At 35.5% G+C, this 13,389-nt stretch overlaps 1 protein-coding gene across 2 annotated transcripts in view; it reads left to right on the forward strand.

The window, feature by feature from the left end:
• The window catches only part of LMBRD1 (LMBR1 domain containing 1), a 66,066-nt gene extending 52,946 nt beyond the window's left edge, over window positions 1-13,120 (forward strand). For both annotated transcript variants that reach the window (XM_015284746.4, NM_001006413.2), the window contains exons 15-16: window positions 11,002-11,093; window positions 11,207-13,120. In XM_015284746.4, coding sequence (XP_015140232.2) covers window positions 11,002-11,093; window positions 11,207-11,326 — 212 coding nt within the window. In that variant the 3' untranslated portion in view covers window positions 11,327-13,120. The remainder of the gene's footprint in view (window positions 1-11,001; window positions 11,094-11,206) is intronic.
• The last annotated feature ends 269 nt before the right edge of the window (window positions 13,121-13,389 follow it).

Below are 13,389 nucleotides of genomic sequence, written 5' to 3' on the forward strand. Positions count from 1 at the left end.
TAGATCTTTTTTTTTTGTAAGCAGCTTCTCAGCTTGGCTGGTATTTGCTGGAAGAATAATATGCTCTGTCACTGATAAGCTCATTAGTCTTGACTTCTCTGGAGAAATTTGGGTTTGATCTTAATCAGACTTTGCTGTTAAATTTAAGGAAGTGAGATTGGGCTGAGAAATAAGTTTCCTAAGTTCTACCTGTAGTTGGTGATATTCATAAATACTTTAAGTACCTACTATGATTTTTTCCTAACTTTTTTTGAGCAATGGAAACAGTATAGCTGATGCTTCAAGCTTGTCTTCTGATGTGCTGAACACAAGAGTTGGCCTGTGTAAATGAAGTGATGGCTTTAATTTGTTAACATGCATCATTGCACTAAGTATCTTTGAGTCATTCTGTCCTTCATTAATTGGAAAGCGGTAGTGAAGGTATTGACATGCTGTCCTACACTAGCCTAACCTAAGTAGGTGAGTTAATTTTTTTGTTAGATGTGAATACTGATGTGATAGTAGAGTTCTGTATGCAGTCGGGTTGCTGAGGTTGTCTTATAGATGAAAAACTTTCAACTTCATTGAGTAAGTAAATCTGTTAATGAAAACCGTTCACTGTTTCACCTAGTTGATTGGGCTATGTTAGAAAGGTGAAATGTACTACTTGCCTGTGGAATATTTGCTGCTTTAATATCTGATAACATAATTTAGTGCAAGAACTGGTTCAGATCTATGTGATAGCTAGAAAATGTCAAATTTGTATCAAAGTTAGAAACTGGCTTTGTAGTTTTATAAGGATACTAGATGCATATTAAGCACAAATGTAATGGAACTTCAGAAAGGGTGGCAAGCACTTGTTTTTTATTGACCTCTTTGCTGCTAGGGCTTTATCTTATGAAAGCCACTGAACTAGATCTAAGTGCAAATATTGATTTGTCTTAGTGCTTATAGTATTTTGTTTTGCTTGAACTGAATTCATTCTGTTTTTTCTTAAAGCTATAACCTTTTAATAGCTATGCTGACTGATAGATTCACCTATAGCAGTCAGCTCAGTTTTATTGAATACTCAGATACTGCAGAGATCACGACTACTATATTTTTACACTATTTCTGAGGTGGTAGAAGAGGTCTGATCTTGTTTAAGCAGCTAGTACTCAAAAACTCAGGTACTGCTAAAATGTTAGTATTTAATTGGGAATGTTTTCTATACATGCTTGCTTTATACTGGTGTTCAGTTTGAAAGAGATCTTTGTCTTCCAAAGAAACATGAGGCAGTTGAAATACAATATTAGTACAGAAAACTCAAGTATTTAGACTTAGTAATTAAATCTATAAATTATATATTTGACTTCATACATTAAACCTTGTTATTTCCTTATGTTATTCATGAGGCAACTTGCTTTATACTGAATGCCATAGGCTATGATAGCACAACTACTTCTGGTTTGTCTATTTCCTGTAATAGAGCAGGCTATATCTTATAACTCAATAAAAACACTTTTTCTTAATTACGCTTCAATACTTTGTGCAAAAGGCTTGTTCTGGTTAATACAGAATTTCTTGTAAAGCTTTTAAAATAGTCTTTTGGGGCAGTGAATTGCCTATATTTCTTATATGCAAAACAGACATTTTTTGTGTTTGCAGTTGGGCAAAGACCTCATTTGATTGTTGTTCTTAAGGCTAGCTGAAGTGCTGGGTCCACAGTTCAGTTCTTTTAAGGTCAAAAAAGGCTTAATTATGAGATTAAGAACTTTGTAGCTGTACTAATGAACTGAAAATGTGATATAGGTTAAGCTCAACTGGTTAATAGGACTTAATGTAAATAATGTAAGTGAACAATGATTCAACTGAAAGCTTTAATCTCAGTCATTTTCCATCCTTGATTGTGTGATGTTATAAACAGTATATGCCTCTTGTTAGATTCAAAGTCATGAAAGTGTTTGTATGATACAGGAAGCATCATTCACTTCAAGTGTATAACATGCTATGAATAATCTTGATCTGGATTTTCTGCTTCACTTAATTGGAGAAATGAGGCTTTTCTGAGGTCCAATAAATGCTGGGCACAGTCTATCTGCTGAGCTCTTTCCATACACCTGCAATGACTTGAACTGTATATATGGAGAGAAACGGGGGGAAAAAAAAAATCATGTAAAATATCTCAGGCTTAATCTGAGCAGGCCTTGCTTCTTAGGTATGTGTCTTCTTCTAAGGTTGTCCTGTCATCTGGATGTTGATAAATGCAGATTTTGTACTGGCCTGAATAAAGACTAGATTTAGACCATAAGTTATAAAGAAGTCCCAGATAGGAATGCGAAATGGGAGTGTGTTTTGTTTATTATTTAAACAGAAAAATTCAGAAGATGTGTGGGGTGGGGGCTGTGTGAAGCTTTCTTACGACTATGATGGCGCTTCTGAAGAATCCTAGGGTATAGATGACTCCAACTGGTGGTATAAACTGAATTTTTGAAGGCAAAAAAAAAAAATCTCAAAAAGTGTGAACAGGAGGAGGCTTTTAGCAAAGACTTGATCCTTTCTCCTATTAATTTTCTGAATGACCTAACCTAGTGCTTTGCCCTCAGCCTCTACTTATATCTTACACTATGGAACTTCTCCATAATCATGACAGATCAGTTTAAGTAAGCACCGTCATGCATGTTTGACTCCAGATAGTCCTTTTTAGCAGCCGTAATTAGTGTGAGTAGCTAAAATTCCCTTAATTTTTCTTTTGCAGTACAATGTTCGTGGACACAATCATAGAAAAATTAATTACTACACATTTATTTTGTTCCCACTACTGTGGACAGTTATGAGCTCCTCTAAACTGCCTCTTCCTCCAGGAGCTCTTAACTAAAGAGAAAAGCCTACATTTAAAAATACTCCTAACTGTTAAATGGAGTTGAACAATAAGGCAGTGGCAACTGCGTACTTTATTCTTGGACCAACACTTTAATTCAACTGCCTATTAGATTTAAGCTTAGCAGTAAAATGAGATGCTCTGATATTATCAGTGCTGTAGAATAACACATGAAGCTCTTTACAAAGGATTGAGGGTATATATACATTCTTAAAAGGGAATAATGAACCCAATGAGAGTACCTCTTTGAGTAAGAAACCTACCACAACTGTCTACATAATGATACTTTAAATCTCTCACCATAAGAAGGTATTATGTAGTGTGGGTGAATGGCAAAGGCCGCCAAGTGTTTTTATAATTGAGAAATGTTAGTTGTAATATACTGTAAATATTTTCGTTGAAGTATAGGGAACTGCTTCTGTTAGCTTAATCAAATCCTTTTTGTTTTGATATAGACAACTAGTGATTCATACTATAACATGCTCAACAGGAGCTATGTAGACAAACTAGACAGAAGCCTGTTACTTCTGCTGATGAATCTACATACAGATGTTTCTTGTCTTGACTAAGACTACTTTTTTGAATAGATCCTTTTGATTTCACTGTCCTAGGACCTGTTGTCCTACAGCTCTGCTGGATGAATATCATTGTGTTGAACAAATAGTATCTGAATTATCAGATAATCATGACTGGGCTAAATTCAACTGCATGTATGATGGAGACAGAAGATGTCAAAGGATGGGAGCTTGTTTTGAGAGCATCACTAGTGATAAAATTGCTAATCACATCCAGATCTTACTTTAAATTTGGTGTCAGGACATCTAAATTTAACTCTTCAATGATATTCATAACTTCCTTTGTTCTCTAGAGAATAATGAAGGTGTTACAATACTGAAAGTTGCTCTGCTTTTTTAGGTGCCTCTATGTATTAACTGGCTATAAAGTTCTTCTAAGGACAGGAGTGTTTCATGTGAAGGTATTAAAGGATCAAGATCAGTCTGCTAAAATATCATCAAATGCTTTCTTCAAATCCTTTTCCATGTAGATGGAAAGGATAGGTAAGGTAAAGACAGTGTGAAAGTAAAGATGAAAAGAAATGAGAAAGGTTAATGTTGAAGGCAAAGTGGTGTAGTGTTCTTTCAAGGAAACTGAACTAGTGCAAGATGAAGCTTGTACTTAGTTGATACTGTTAAAGGAGGTAGGTGGTTAATCAAAAGTGCTTTGATTAAAGTGAAAGTGATAGTTTATGCTGTCCATTGATTTCTATTTTCCTGGGGTCTTGCATCTATGCTCATATCTAGTATATTGCCTTCAAAGTTAATACATTCCTTTATGGTCTTTGAAGTAGGAATTGGTTGCTGTGAGTTACTTAAATGTGTTCAGAGAAGACTTCCAGGAAAGAGGTCTAGCAAATGATCAAATTAAGTCTATGATTTAAAAAACAGAAAATGACAATTGTATGGTCTGTGCACAAATACCTCAGGACAATTTTTATGATTAACATAACTGTTATATACAATTTTGTATCTAGTTTCTCTGAAACAAAGTGTACCTTTGACTTCTGCTGGTTGATCACAATGATTTACTGCTTCCCTGTAGAAGTATGTGATCTCTGGAATTAACATTGTTACAGATTTCAGTCATTGGTTAATGCTGTCTTTTTTCACTAGATCCACGTCTATTCTTCACTTAAATGTATTTAAATGCTACAGTTAAATCATCCTTTTAAACCTGGCAAAAAGAGATTAATGGGTTTAGCTCTTTGAATCTCTTTAAAAGGCTTCTCTCTATTCTGTTAAAGGGTGCCAAGATCTGCATGTATTAGGATTCTCTGTAATCTAGCTAAAATAGAAGCTGTATAGCTGGGTGCTGTTTTTCATTGTAGTACCACAGCTTTAAGATGAACTCCAAATCTAAAATGATGAGAAGTATTTATAGGCTTCTTCAATGTATACAGAGAAAAGTAATGAGAATTTGCCTGTATTTAGTTAAAGCTTGCTTGTATTTTATTCTCTAAGATCAAATACCCGTTTTCTGCAACTGTTGTGAACTTTTCGTTCATATGTACTACTTTTCCTCCTCAAAAGTTAAATTTAAGCAATGGCTGTGTGACTCTGATTTGATAGGGCTGCATTCTCAGTGTGAAGAAACATAGCTGACTAGTGACTTTACTAGTCAACTCTTTCTTTGCTTTTTAGCACAAGATCCTGGAGGATCTTACTGAAAGCCTCTGTATTCTATCAAGTCTTGCTAGCACTGCTGGGACTTTCAAGTTCTTGAACAGTTTAATATAAATGTAGCAGTCATACAACTTTGATAATTAGACACTATAATAGTCATAGTATCAGACTGATTCATGTTAATTACATTTTTTTGTTTTTGTCCAGAGTTGGATCAGGTTGAATTTAATTTGCAGATATCCAGTATAAGGTAACAGATCTATAGCTTGAGTTGCAGAAAAAGCAGAAATTGCCTTCTAAATGTTAAGGTGCTCTAAATAGTTTACTTGACACTTTAGTGATGCTGTTCCATTATTTCTTGTTTAGAGCTAATGAGCAATTTTTAGAGGGAATGTTATTCCATCTGAAACAAGCTTTCTCAGAATTTCAGTATCTACTGAAACGCTGCTAACTTCATTTTGAGTGTTTGTGAAAACTTGAATATCTTCCAGTGGGAACAGGATTTATTACTGAACACTTAGGAAGTTGATCTTCCTTTTTCTGCTGACTGTGAGCCACGTTTCAGGTTCTCTATTAATTCCTGGTTTCCAAGCTGCTGACTCCTTAACTTGTTAAATTTTTTCTTTGACAGAGTTTGACTAGCTTTGGAATCATCAGCTCCTGTTGAATAAAGTGGCTTTTGGACTAGAACCAAGCCTATTCTGCTAGACTTCTACATGGTGCTATCTCACTAATGCTCCAGCCTAAACACAAGATTAGATCTATATTTTAAAAGTCTCTAGATGGTTGCAGTTTGTTTAACATCTGAGTGATTTGTTATGTCTTACACTTCTGTTGTGTATTTGTACTTTAAAGTTCTGTCAGTTTGAGTAGTCAGAAGCATTGTGATTCATGTCTCTAAATAGGGAGTTATTGGTAGCTACATGCAGTCTGATGGAAAGTGTTTTCAGGTCTTTGCAGTATGTGAATGAACCAATTTCATTACATACTTCTCTCTCTTACAAGGAATCAGAAGTGTAAATTTGTTAAAGTTGACCATGAAGTTAGTGTAGTAGTGGTGAAGGTCTGATATTTGCATCAGTGTGAAAGCTGAAGGAATAATAAGTTTAAGCAATTTCTGGCAAGAGTCAGCTGAGGGAAAGGGACAATTGGTGTGTGATGCCACTAACTAAAAACTGTAGAAGGTTACTGTAGTAGATGCATTTCACTAATGAAACCATAGAGGCAACGGCAGAGGGACTGGATTGTGAAGTGCAGGACAGTCTCAACAGCTGCAAGTATTAACTGTGTATATGCTACAATAAAGAATAATATGGCACTGATAGGGGGTAGCTCAGATGTGACATGATAGCAGCTACTTTTCATGTAGAAACTGAGTAACAGGCAACAAAATATCACTTTCCTTGTTTAACCATCACTAATAAAAATTATAATATTTGTGACTTGTGGCTGCTGTTATTGCCACTCTGTAAATGTCTTTCCTTTGAAACCTGAGAAAGCAGTGTATAAAATACGATTTTAAACATCAAATTTGAGCAGCAACCTGAAGACCTGGAATGACCTTAACAGAAGCAGAAAAGTGGATGAGTCTCAATTTGCTAACTTATAGGTGCAAAGGTGAAGAGGAAGCTTATAATTAGAAAGTTGTGATAGACTTGCTTAAATCTGAGGATGCCTGAACCTTATTTTATCTTGTCTATCTGAATGCTTTGGTCTGTTTGCAAAGCTGGAACTAGAAGCAAATCTACATTCTGTTTCTTTAGCAGAGTATTTAAATTTTACTACTTGGTCCCTATTTCCACTGTTTTGTGTCTTGTGAAATGCTGAGTTGTAAGACAAAACATACTAGTAGGACTTTTCAGTATGCTCTATAGCCACAGATTAACCTATGCTGCTTTAGTGTTTCTGTAGTTCTTCTCATGGTCTGAATTAAACCATTCAACTTGTCTGAGATAAGATATCCAATTAGGAAATTCTTTTTATTTTGGAGTTTGCTAACACATTACTTATATTGCTGAAATATTGCCATTATATTTAACAAAAAGTTTTTTTCAGAGCCCTTAGTCTACCTTAGTGACATCCTTTAAGCAATGCACTAAATGGATAGTTGAGTGATTCCAAGAGAAAAACTTCTGCTGTTATAGCTTTTTCAAATAAATCCACAGGCTGCTTTATTTTCTGCTGCTGTACACTCTAAGTAAAAGGCATGTTTCCTTGAGACCATTTTTAAAACTGAGATCTCTGCCCTCTCCTGCTCAGTTCATTGGAGTTGTAGTGTTTTTCTCACTTTATCTAAAGAACATTTATATTGGTACAACTTGTATGTTCCAGACAACACTCGGATTTCTAGAAGTTCTTTTGGGCAAGTATTTAATGAGTTACTGCATCTAGACCAACCATTCCTGCTGTAGTTACTTACCCTATTCATCAAAATACAATTTAGCTCTTTGTTGCAGGAAAACCTTAGTAAGATTAAGTGCTAGCAGTATAAATGCTGGTTAATGTAGAGCTGACTTGGCCTGTAGGAATGTTGTTCATTCAGTGATATAAAATAATGCATGTCTTGAGTTACGTAAGCTAAGTGAAGCATTCAGGAATGTGCTTCACACAAAGCACCATGAAGAGTAATACCTGAAAATCAGCAGAAGGCTAAGAAGAATGCTTGAGGTTTCACAATTGAAGTGCTGCTGCATTCATGGCACCATGGATGTGTATTAACCATCATTCCATCTTACTTATCCAAGTTTTAAATTATTTACATTATAAGCAGTGGCATAGGCCTGGAAGTAATATCTGTAAGGATGAAAAGTAGGTTTGCCCTCAATTACAATTTCTTAAGTGAAATCACAACCCCTTTGGATCTTGGTAGATGATTAAAGCATGGTTGATGATAAATGCATCAAACCCATTCCTGAAACGCAAGTTGTACTGTTAACAGCAGCTGCTTTCTGCCACAGAGCTTTTGAATGAGTGGCAACAGAGCCTTATGAGATGTGTTTTGTGAATACCTGAAGCCATGCCTTAGATGCTCGTATGATTTTTTTTTTAATATGCAGTGCATTCTAACATGCACCAGGTTCAGGTTTTCTTTTAAGAGTTCTTTTGAGTGTATTTTTACCAAAATTAGGTTCTGCTTGAAATCAGAACTTGACTGTGTAGATGACATTATCAGTCTCAACCTGTTTTCCATCCAAAATGTCATATAAAGTGTTAGATATTTGTGGTGTCCTTGTACATACCTTGATGTAATATGGATTATACTTAATTTGAGCATGCAAGACACAAAGAGATCTGCTCTAACCCTCCAGTAGGGTTGGGCAGAGCAGGTTGCTCAAGTCTATCCTCTTGCTGTAAGTGTCTCCACAGATGAATTCTGAAACCTGTGTGGGCAGCCTATTCTACAGTATTAAGTATGCTGAAGTTTTACTTGTTACCTGACAGGAATATTTCTTGCTGCAGCTTGTCTGTCATCCACTGTCATTTTATTGTGCAGGTCTTTTAAGAGTCTTTCCTTTTATTTTTAATCCCCTGCTACATAGCAGAAGTAGCAATAAGGCACATCTGCAAGCACCTTTACTCCAAACTGAATGAACAGATCTTCATTGTATGCTGAGTGCTTTAGCTGTTGCAATGTTTCTCTGCCAGACTTGCTCCATTGTGCCAGCGTTTCTCTTATAGTGGGGAGTCTGAAGTAACACAGATGCAGTTCCAATTAGAGCAGAAAGAAGTAATCTCTTCCATGGACCTGCTAACTGTGTTCTTGTTAGTGAACCATGATTTTTAGTTAGCTTTTTCAGTTGCAACTGCACACAGGTAACTATGCTTCTGGTTTGTATACTAGGGCACTGGGGCACTTTCTTGTTGACTAAGTAGCTTTTGCAGAGTTGCATTGTGCCTGGTCAGTCTTTAGCCTGCACTGTTGCATGGTGTTTGTTTAGGATGTGAGTACTTCTTTGTTGAACTTCAAGGATTATTTCAAGGGGCTGGAATATTAGGCTTCCTCTGAACAGTGACCTTACCGTATACTATATTTGACCTCTGTTCTCTGCTACTCCGTAATTTCATCTAGACTAACTGTGGCTGTAATCTATCATTGTCCAGATCATTAATGAATGGATGAAGCTAGTGTCTACCTCAGTATTAGCTCCTCCAAAGAAAGTCAGTGTTTTAAAGTTCTGTGTTCACAGCTAATATCTCTTCCCTAAAACTATTTTTTAAATCCTTTTGTGAAAGCTCACTATTGTTTTAGATTCAGAAGAGGTAGACTGTTACTATAACCAGTGCATTACGTTGCCTAACATAACTGTTTAGACTTCAACGTAAGTTTATAATGCATTTCTTTATCCTTGCAATTCACTTCTAAGAAAAAGCCTTCGTTCAGGAACATAAGTAAATTGAGCTTAAGGGTCGAAAACTAATTCACCAGGATCAAAAACTTTCAGTGGATCTGACAAAACAGTCAACTTCAGGTAATTGTGGCTGTTAGCAGTTGTTGCTGGGCATTCTTTGTTTAAGAAGCTGTTCTATCTTGAATCTTGATTTATTTTTTGGTTCTGTTGCTTGGTCAGCACTATAGAGTATGCTCGATTCTTAGTGACGAGATGCCTATCAGGCATGATAGGTTTCCAGCCTTTGTTTACAGTGTTCACAAAGATCAGGGAATTGTCAGTAATATATCTAACTATCATTCTTAACGACAATGTTTTTATCTTAATTCAGGTTATTCATCAACTTATTCTAAATTGTCATTACAGGAATTTACTGAACAGGCTGATATAATAACTGTTTTAGTTCAGAGGGAATTAATTAAAAGTTAGTTGAACTTCTGACACATTCTATTGAGATGTTTTTCTCAAGGTCTAAGTGTTCTAAAATATTTATCATCTATTTAATCCAGTTACTGTAGAGAGACATCTGAAAGTTCTTTTAGCTGTTCTTAATTGAAGTAACCAGCTGGAGAACTGCAGATGGTGTTGATAATACTAGATGCAATTGTGAAGCACCTTCATGCTAGCAGTATTTCTTACTTTATCAGTAATGTGCTAAATTATTACTATTCCTCCTTTTTACATATGTACTATTGAACGGTGTTAAGAGGGAAATAAAAGAATTGATCTCCATTCTTTTGAAGAAAAATGGAGAACCAAGAAGGATTACTTCAGCAAAATTCCTTTTCCATTTCCGTTTGCTTTCATTTGATAATGGAGAAGTCTGCTTTCTCTGCTAGAGCTGTTTTACACATGAGTTATTTGTAGGATGTGTCAGTGTTGTATGTCTAATGTTTAATAGCTGTGAAACCCCAGTTTAACTTTTTGTTAGTCATAGCCTGTAAGGCAAATAGAGATCAGTGTGCTGCATAAAGTAGTATTTTAGCTTGAAACAGAAGAATTTTAAATATTGCCAAGTATAAGTCACTGAACTGTTAAGAGTGGAATTTGTGGTGCCTAGAATACCTTTACCAAAACAGTTTTGGTCAGGGAGAAGGTCATTTTGGGATGGTCAAGCAGCAGGCCTTTCTGATGAGGCCTATCCTTAACTCATTCTAGTGAGCTGTAGTACGTGGTAAAGCAACTTCTGGGGAATTCTGATTTGAGGTATTAAAGTGCATTTCTAGGTACAGAATCTGCTTTGTATCTCCTTGTTATTGATTACAACTATCTAAAATAGAATATGATAGAGTGTGAGTATAATAGGATCTGTCAGAACAGCCAGTAATTAACAGATCGGTCAAGTACCTGATGTTAATGGATTTATTTATGTCAGCTTCTAGTGCCATCTGTATTTCTATTCAGTATCTCAAAGTCAAATATCCCACTCCTGTACCTTTTTGATAGGGAGTAGCATGCTTGATTTAATGAGGTGGAGTTATTTTTAAAAGCTGAATACCCTCTGAAAATGCTAAACTGTTGTCCTATAAGTAAATTGGAATTAGCTGACTATTATTTGTTCTGTGTTAATTGGTACTATTTGCTTTCCTTTTAGATCAGTGTATTGTTACTCGTACATACCTTTTTCTTCATAAATTTTGGTTCTTCAGTGCTGTCTATTACTTTGGGAACTGGGGATTCATTGCAGTAAGTATTTTGATCTAGAGATAAAGATGACTGAAATATTTGCATACACTGCCATTCAGTTTTCCATATGTTGTCCTTCAGTAAAAGTAATTTTACTAATTTGCAACTTTCAGGTCTTCTTAATTGGATTAATTGTATCATGCTGCAAAGGCAAGAAATCTGTCATTGAAGGTGAAGTGGATGAAGATGATTCAGACATGAGTGATGATGAACTGTCAGCTTATTATTGTTGATTGCCTTTTGCCTTCAAGATAGGAAAATGCAACTTAATGTTTTGTTGAAAGTAATATCCATGTGGAATTGCTATCAAAATAAACATCCTTGCGCCTGTAAGATAGAGGAAATAAGTGTACTTCCTTAAATGAGGTCAAAAACTGAATATCACTTTTAAGCATCACTGTATCAGAGCAAATTGTGAAACTGAATTTGAATAATATATAGAGAACTGTTTTATGATGTACGTGTAACTTTCTAATGTACAGTTTGATAAACTGACTGCTGTTATTTCATAACTCATGTTGTTTTTCTCTTAACTTGTGCTTCTTAAATATTTTTCATACCAAACTTACAGAGTGCTGTTCTTTTTATTCAAGCTTATAAATAAAATGAGCTAAAAACCTACAAAACAGTTGGTATAAACATTGCTGGAAAGACTTGTGTTGAGTTTTCACCTTCAGATGGATGCAATTTCTGCGTTAGCATTGACATTTCTGAAATTCCTGTTCAAAACTGTAGCTGATAAGAAACTGTACTTAAAATAGACCAGAGACATGAACTTGAAGTAGCAAGTCCCCTGTATGTGAAGAATGTCCTTTTCACTGTTATCACCACTAAGGTACTGTGGAATCCTCTGGTAACTGAGGTGTCTTTTGCCTTGTCAGAGGGAGTTGGTAGTATAAATGACAATATTCAATATTGTTGCAGTGTTTTGGTATAGTTCAGTTCTAAAGCTGCTGGGTGCTGGGCTTATAACCAATGAAAAAGTGAAGATTTGATTAACTTCTATATATTTTTAATCTGACATTGTATAGTTTGAATTTTTCAGTATTTAACATGGATATTGCCAACTTGTTTACAGGCTTATGTATTTATATAAACATAGTTCATAAACATTTTTGTCATTCATATGTCTTTTTGAAAGAAGGTTAGCTACACTGTTGCAGAGCTGTATTTTTGAGGCTGAAAGAGCATCTTCAGATGGTCATTGGTGACAAGTGAAAGAAAATGTTAGTATAAATTTTGAAACTAAATAAATTTCTAAATGCTACCTGAAGTTATCATCCACACAAGCACACGAATTATAATCTAGAGTATCTTTTTATAAATGAAACTGACCATTATTGAACTATGGGGAAATTAAGCTCTACTTGTTTGTGGACTCTTCAAAACTGACAGCTTTTTTTTTTTTTTTGAAAAACAGTATGCCTCTCCTTGCAGTTCTTCAGAACAGCAGACTCCTAAGAACTTCTGAATTTGAATTCAGTTCTGGTATTCTAAGTCTTAAGAGGGTTGCTTAGTTAACTTGTGGATACCGATAACCAATAGTGGACTCTTACATAAGCAAAAAAAAACCTGAATTTTTTAGTAAGTACTCTTTGCTAACTACTGTAGTATCCATGTTGATGTGGCAATCTGGAAGTTAGATCCTGATCATACGCTAAACATATGTAGTAAAGACTACTCAACTACTGGCAACAAATTTGTTTGCTACCAGTGAGACATTTGAAAGGTCAGATAAATTCAAATGCTGAGAACAGGTACTGAAGCTTGATTAGGCATTCTGTGCTCCCTTTAACTAGAATGAGCTGAACACTATTTAAACATGACCATGGGGAAAGAAATTTGCACTGAATTATTTATAAGTAGTTCAGAGGACTCAGATGGAATATGGAGCCTGATGCTGGATGTCTGGAAGCTCCCTGCAAGCTACATCAAGAGGATATCAACAATTTACAGCAAATGCTGCTTTGTGGGAACCCTGGTGGAAAAGTTACATGAGCTAATTTAAATAAAGTCAATTACTCAAATGTTCTTTTTCTGTAGCTTTTGTTGATACTTTCACCTGCACCTTTAACTGATAACTCTCTTTCTTTGGCTGTGTAATATACAAGTTTGTTTACTAATATTTCTGAGTGTAAGACTGGATTTTGATGTCTAGTTTTGCAGAGTTGCATCCATTCATTCTCAACTTTCCATTGGGGAAGATGGCTACTTCTCTGGGGAAGATTAGCAGCAAGATACTCCTTTCATGCCATGGAACTGCTTGTGAGCTGCATGCAGTCTGAGGCCAGCATAC

The sequence above is a fragment of the Gallus gallus genome, chromosome 3 (assembly GCF_016699485.2).
Source record: "Gallus gallus isolate bGalGal1 chromosome 3, bGalGal1.mat.broiler.GRCg7b, whole genome shotgun sequence".
Taxonomy (NCBI): domain Eukaryota; kingdom Metazoa; phylum Chordata; class Aves; order Galliformes; family Phasianidae; genus Gallus; species Gallus gallus.